This window comes from Phoenix dactylifera, chromosome 6 (genome assembly GCF_009389715.1).
Source record: "Phoenix dactylifera cultivar Barhee BC4 chromosome 6, palm_55x_up_171113_PBpolish2nd_filt_p, whole genome shotgun sequence".
NCBI lineage: Eukaryota > Viridiplantae > Streptophyta > Magnoliopsida > Arecales > Arecaceae > Phoenix > Phoenix dactylifera.
The window spans coordinates 13,531,606-13,539,326 of record NC_052397.1 but is presented as its reverse complement, the minus strand read 5'-3'; the positions used below and the strand labels follow the sequence as shown (position 1 = coordinate 13,539,326).

The 7,721-nt window shown below is 39.3% G+C and overlaps 1 protein-coding gene across 1 annotated transcript; it reads right to left on the bottom strand.

The window, feature by feature from the left end:
• Window positions 1-340: 340 nt before the first annotated feature.
• LOC103705278 lies at window positions 341-3,077 on the bottom strand. The gene is made up of 3 exons (XM_008788936.4): window positions 2,712-3,077; window positions 1,164-1,391; window positions 341-1,061 (listed from the first exon to the last, which is right to left on the bottom strand). Exons 2-3 carry the CDS (start codon window positions 1,242-1,244, stop codon window positions 519-521), a joined length of 624 nt encoding a protein of 207 aa, XP_008787158.1. The 5' UTR covers window positions 1,245-1,391; window positions 2,712-3,077; the 3' UTR covers window positions 341-518.
• Between the last annotated feature and the right edge of the window lie 4,644 nt (window positions 3,078-7,721).

The window sequence follows — 7,721 nt, the reverse complement described above, 5'->3', positions numbered from 1 at the left end:
CATCAGATTTATATCACCTACTGACTTGGTCATCCTCTTCTGTTCTCTTTGACTGTTTGATTGTGTACCATTCCATCTTTTGAAGCTGCATAGGAGCAGAGAAACGATGTCCATCTTTTGTTGACGTTTTAACATGGTTTTTGGTTGAAGTCAATGTAGAGCGTTTGAGTCCTTTTTAAGGGGTGGGTTCATGTCAGAGCTTCCGTGAACTTTTCAGAAAGATCAATCTGCCATGCACAAATTTAACATGCGCTGTCATTCTTCAGAGCCTGATGTTCGCATTTGTTGTTTAACTTGTCAAAGGCTTCGATATATCTAATCATGCAATGTGTCCGTGGTGTGAATTATTTGTGGCTCCTGTCTGGCCTTTTGTTCTATTAAGACTCCAGCTCATAGTCTGAAACCTACGTTTCAGATCTAGCAGAAACTACAAATTTGTTAGTGTGGAACATGCTAATTCCTTGATATGTCTGTTTACCAACTACAGTGACATTGACCATAGCAATCTAAGAAGGCTATCATGTCATGTTTAGATTCAAACATTGGAAGAGCCAAGGAGGCTGCTTCAGGCCATCTTGTCCCATTCTTTCTTCCACACTAAAACCACTCTTCCTCTCATCTTGAAAGCTCATGGTTATGCCCGGCACTTGACATAGTCCCCACTCTTGGCCGTTTAACTTCACTGCACCGGAGTCGCTTGAAGATGAAGAAAAGCTTACTCCAGAATCTGAAGTAAATGATGCCTCTTCTTTCTTCCTTTGCCTTCTGCTGCTTCCAATTGCCAACGTCAGCTCTAAGTAGCTTTCATCTTTGGCCTCTAGCATCGTATCTCCATCATCTTTTCCAATGCACTCTTCTGCTGGGACTTCCAGATCAAGTGTCTGATCATGAGGCTTCCTCTGATCCAAGTAACTACTGTAACATGGTTGATTTGAACCTCTCTCATTCTCTACAATCCATCTCTCAAGACCGGGTCGGTAATGCGCCGATGCCCGTTGCCTCTTCATTGTATCTCTCATCAACAGCTTCTGGACTCGGTACAGACGGTGGAGTTCATGTACCTGAACTAGGATAAAAGGAACAAAGCTAAGAATCTGTTGAAATTTTTTTGGAGTGATTGGCATAAAGGAAAAAATTAGAGAATTTAACATGCTTCATGTTACCTGGTGTCTGAATGTTTCTTCCTGCTTCAACATAGCCATCTTCATGAATTCTTTTTCATACTTTTTCAGAGATCTCTCCATTGGTAAATCGACCAAGATAGTTCAGTTAAACTGTTATTGTTGGCTGCTAGACGTGACAGGCAGAAAAATCCAAAGTGCTGCTTGCTTTTCTCCACCTCTTCCTTGGATTTGAGTGTGTTAAGTCTTGCCGCCAAACTGGCCTATTCCCTACACATAGTCGCATATTAGTGTAATGCTTTCACTGATTAATTATTCAGAGTAGAACTTAGCTTGGTAGCTAACATAATAAATATGGAACTGCTATATGTAAGTATTGGACACTCTAAGCAAAGGATTTAATAGTTGCAAGAAACTAGATCAGCTTGCAACAGAGGAAGTCACTAAGCAAGGAGTTAAAGGAAAGTTATTTGTGGAAATTTTGCTTCAGCCAATCCAGGGTGGACAACTCACTTGTCTAAATCGATGTCATGGCTTAGCTAATGTTCAAACTCATCAACTCTGATTTGCAGGAGGTTAGGTCAGATCTAAAAAAGACAGGTCACCTACCGGCCAACTGGTTTTTTTTAACTTTCAGATCAGGCTCCTCTTACTCAAAGTTGTCTTTTTCAGGAATTTGGCATCATCTCTTAGGAGGCTTGATACCATTTCCAGAATCCAAGTACTCTCGAATGTCAAAGATCACATCTGGATCTGTAAAACTAGCACTACATAAATGTGATACCGATCATTGGTCCTTGGCTAAAAAAATTCGGTAAGCAGAGTGTACATAGGAATTTGGATAGAGTTTTTTTTTTTCTTTTCCAAATAATTCACCAGTAATTTGAGGACAGCACTGAGGGTTCTTCAAAATAATCTCTTTAGATATCGAATCAAGAATTCCCTCATGTGGCCAGCTTAGAACCTCACTCATTCACAAAACCAGGGAGGAGTGTTTCTTGGTTAATCTGAAGAAGAGATGTTTCACTGAAACAATCTCCAAGAAATAAGAAAATTAAGCAAGAATGAGAACACATATATGCCAACAAACAAATCCAGAATAATCCATATATGCAGACAGAATTACAAATACTTGGATCCAGATGGCAGTAGCAAACTTCAAAAACAGTTGAAGAATTCAAATGGGTTATAATTGTAATCGATTGTAGCGATGTATAAATAACATAAAAAAAAAGTATAGTGGTGTATAAAATGATTCTAGAAACAATTAAAAGAAACTACTTCATAACAGCATGATTTAGCAAACAACCCTCTGCTCTGTCGTAGAAGCTTTAAATAATTTGACATGAATTCATGCTCCCATAACATCAGAAGTTTTCTTAACACAATCTTTTATGAACCACCAACACAGTTGAGATCTTCAAGAACAAAAAAGAAGTAACTTAAAAGCAATAATAACTAAGCCCCTCACGCAACCTTGCCAACATGCAGTTAGGATGACCATGGAAAGAGAAAGACAAGGGGAAAAATCTGAAAGATAGCTCATGACTACTGGTGGGAGCAAGAGAGAAGGAAAGAGGGGATCCTCACCTGTGAAATTCTATCAGCTGCAGTCAGAGGTGCAACCATGGATAGCTTTGTTCTCCTCCTTCACATACCACCCTTAGGCCGCAGTTTCCTTGGAACAAAACAACAATTCCACATACCCAATCTGTTGAGGCTGGGGGAGGATTTAAGATTCAATTCACAGACTCTCACCAGAAATATTTTAGTGGGCTCTCAAGGCAGGCCAAACAATCCCAGTCTCTTGGCCAATGCAGGTCAAGTATATGTGGAGGGAAAAGATGCCCCCAGACAGTGCCAACAAAGGGCAGCATTAAACAAAGGAGACCCACTTCTTAATATTTGTTCAAATCATGGAGCACTGCTCCAAAAGAATCATTAAACACAGCTAAACCTGCCATGGTAGATCACATGTGCCCTGGAGTTCTATGATCATCACCACTTGTCTCAACTCATATATTATTGTCTCAATGTCTACAGATAAACAGGACATCATATGATGGATTGTGATGGATAAATGGAGGGTTAGAAAGATGATAGGATATGTTGCTGAGTCTTATACATGTGAATAGTAAGATTATGTACAACATACTTTATTGTACATTCTTTATGACTTGGAAGGATTCAATAAGTGTGTACAGCTCATGCATTCAAATCTAGCTGGGGATGCATGGAATAATTTGTCCCACAACTTGTCCTGAATGTCATCATCTCTACCTGCCAAGAGCTGAATTTTTCTTGCAGTATAACAAATGACAGAGGCCCTGACAACCTGTACCGGTCCATCAGGCGTACTTGGCCAATATGCACTTCGTGGATCCTACAATGTTTCCTTTGGTACTCGATTGGGCAAGACCTGGATAAGTCTTTGCATCCACGTTTAAGGAGTGCTCCTTGAATTTGTTACATTTATGATGATGTGGTCTTGGTCTGAAGCCTAGATGAAAAAAGTTAGAAGATTTAATGCCATAAAGTCTAGTGGTTTCTAGCAGGAAAGAAGACATATACCTAATATATAAGCCTGTCTCTGACAACACTCAATTTTGCGCATTCTCAAATGACATATCCATTCATGTGGAGCCAAATGGTAATCTGGTAAGTGTTGCAAGAACTAATCTTGATCTATTTACTAGTATTACGTATTAAATGATTGGGATAAGGTTTGATGGTTACGACGAACGATGGCATGAAAGCTAACCCTAATTCGTCACGGTGATGGCTTGATATTTGATTGAGCGATAATTTGCATCTAGGCGCAAATAGATTTGCATCTACAATCTCTTGGTCCAAAGTTGAGATGAAAAACGTTAGAAGATTTAATGCCACAAAGTCTACTGGTTCGTAGCAGGAAAGAAGACAGATACCTAATATATAAGCTTGTCTCTGACAACACTCAATTTCGCACATTCTCGAATGACATATCCATTCATATGGAGTCCAAATGGTAATTTGGTAAGTATTGCAAGAACTAATCTTGATCTATTTACCAGTATTACATGTTGAATGATTGGGATAAGGCTTGATGGTTACGACGAACGATGGCACGAAAGCCAACCCTAATTCGTCACGATGATGGCTTGATGTTTGATTGAGCGGTAATTTGTTTAATTGTAATACACGATCGCGCAAATATAGGCACAAATAGATTTGCATCCACAACCTTTTGGATCATGCCAAAGGATGGATACATGCTTCCAACAAAGGTTTAACTACCTGGTAAGCATCACTTCAAACAAGGCACAAGGGATGACACATGGGTGTGTGTGTGTGCATTATTGTTACAATAATACAAATCCCTTCCCTTTCTTTGGGAGGAGGGAAGGCTTGGTCTTGTCCTTGCAGTACTGGCAAGGCTCCTCTATTCTAAACAAAGAGGGCAAGAAGGGGATCCAATCCCATGAAATGAGTGGATACATACAGAGCATGGAGACTAGGATGGGTGGAAACTCTCTATAAAAAATGGATGCATATAATTTTTTTTAATTGGGGCTACCAAGAAGGGGATCACATGCCCGGGTCAAGTGGATTACTCTTTATCTTTTATTCCTTCCCCTTCTTTCCCCTCCATCTTGTAACTCTCTTTTGTTTTCTTCTCCGACCCCAAAAACGCCAGAGGGGGGCCGACAATGGAGCACGCCTTGCCGGTCCGGGGAGGCACAGACGTATGGGGTGGGGGGCCCCACGAGAGGGGCTTGCCCAAAGGAGGAGCCATGAGGGCTGCCTCATGCACTGATGCACCCCACCTTTTTTTTTAAAAAAAATCTTTTGCCCTCCAATGGAGAATCATTAGAAGGAATAGATGAGATCATCATATAAAACAAAACTCTCACTTTCACCTCTAATGAAGGGTGGGGAATTACTTTCCCTTCATCTAATGAAAAGTGATTTGCCAACCACTTAGCTAGCAAAGTGGGGAAATACAAAGAAAAGCTACTTTCTCTACTCACAAAACCAAGTGCTTGGTTGATTGATGCATTAATTTAGTTGGAGGTGACCAAGCAACTTGTGGGAGGTGATTAAGCATAAGATGACCTCCAATTTAAGGTAGTCTAACTAATCATCTCCGAAGTGGATTTTGTTGCCTCCAAGTCAATTGCAAGATTGGACTATTGGTGATTCGATCGGGTTCGGTGCCTTGTTTTAAGCCTAGAATTCGATTTAGGTTTTGTTTATGCACTTGATGAGTTTGAATTAGATACGGTTCAATATTGATGGAGTTTGTGTTGCTCTTCTAAGTTTTCTCGCCAAATTTATCATTTTCATATAACCTTGGCCAAGCTTGTTTGGATATCCATTCTAAACTAATTAAAAAATTAACTAAATTTGAGATTTTTTTAAAGCGATATTCTAGATTTGAACATTGGAAGAACCTCCAAGAGGAAGTCTTAAAAAGGAGGTGCCGACCTTGGCTTAGATCTGAAACTATACTTTTTATGAGTACAGGTTTTCCTTACTTAGATCGCACCTAACTCGCTTGCACCGTAAATTAGTTACTTTGACCTTATAGATCCTTTGACGCATGTTAAGTAATATTATAACTAAACTTAGTCAAATAACTCGACCATTATTATATTTTCCTTAAACTAGAGTAATTAAGGATCTAATCTTTTCCTTCGCCAGAGAATATTTATCCTGTTCTCACCTTCTACCACGTTCCAATAGTGGTGTCAAATGATGCGTTTCCGACACGTTTCTCCAACCTCATCTCATTTGGTCTCAATGATTGGTGCCACAGTTGGCCGCTTGAACTTGGAAATCCCACGTCCACCTGATTCACAGTGTGGAGCACTTGTTCCTATCCGACACGACTTGACCAGGAGAGGATTTGAGAGGTGATGGCGATGGAGATATTTGTAACAAAAATTTATGAGGTGGGGCTACGTTCTATGGTTGTGGGGAATGAGAGGTCCACCTGAGACCTTGACTTAATAGCATACTAATCTTTAACCATATTATTTCCTGAGACTGATATTAATGCACCTTCATATCTAGTTGTCATCCAATGATGGTACTTGTGATGCATGCATGCCTTGATGAATGTAATTAATTTTTGGAGATTATCTCCATGGATAACTGCTATTATTGTGGTTGTTTGAAAATATGTTGTCGTTGTTCCTACAGGAGGTTAACTGTTCTTTCATTGATCTATTTTCTTGGAGAAACAATGTATGGCCATATTTTTCAAATGATTTACAACTCAAATACTTTGCAGATAAATGAACCTTTCTATAGAAGGCATGAAAAATATTACACAGTAATTTTATTGCTCTTTTGTTATGCCTAAGTTCGCGTATTTCAAAATGTGTACGGAAGGATAGAATTATTATTATATAACAAAAGCATTAACAGTTCCCCGTCAAATATTCGTATTTTTAAGTGCAAGAATTACAACTGCTTTACCGACGAGGCTCCTTGATTTTCTTCTCCTTTTCTTTTGGTATTTTTCGGTAATGCTGTTATTCTGTGTGCACACGCACTCGTTTGTGCTTGTACATGCAAGCATGTATAAACATTTCATTCTTTTGTAATTTGAAAAGTATATAAATGTAGGATCTAATGCAATAATGTCTTAAGTTCTATTATTTAACAATAATTGGGCATTATTTGTTTAACATTTTCATATCATTGCTCCATCAATTTAAAACAATTAAAATTTCATTCCTCTTGATAAAGGGTACGAATACCTTTGGAGCTACTTCATTGTTTCATCAAAATAGTGCGACTAAAATTTGATGCCCTATGATTCCGGGTACGAATAATGGTCTAACTATTGACAAATCATACTTTAATATCAATTGTATTCTTTTTGATTGGGGTGCAAACTCTACCACAGAGAATTATTTCCATATTGAATACATGAGATATTCTATTACAAAATAGCTACGCTCAATAATGATGAGAGACTTGTGAAGGAGTTACTGTAGAAGTTTCATAATCCTTTTGTCCCCTGTACTCCTCTTAGTATTGGACCCAAACCCTAATACTTAACTCTCACCCTCAAGCCATTTAGGGAAGAAGAGCTTTTGGTGGTGGGCCCCAAGACCTGATCTTCTGGCCAAGCACCTCAAGCTGGGAGGAAGCGAAAGCAATGATGCCTTTGACGGGAAAGTCGCGCAGACGGTTCGAGGCCTTGGGGGAGGCAAAGAAACATCATTACCACCCAAAAAATATGAACAAGAACATCATTATCCCACAAAGCATGCCCATCATTTCGGAAACTATAAGCCTCATCAAATTCAGAACTTAGCTTCTGAAAAGCACGTCATTCTCTCTGCGGTTTTGCCATGAAGTTCCTCATGTCAAGTTCTTCTTTAATCATAAACTTAATATTTTACTATTGCCTTAGCTTAGGCTGTGCTCCAAACTCGAGAGGTGGGGATGGTGAATTTATATGCGCGTGAGGCCGTGAGCACCATGCACGAGGTATTCAGTAGTTTAACCTCGTTCTCTCTGCTTCTGTTTGCTATCCTCCTCACGTCTACTCGTACACAGGTGTGTGTATGCCTGTTCAACCATCCATCTCCATCATTTTCAAGA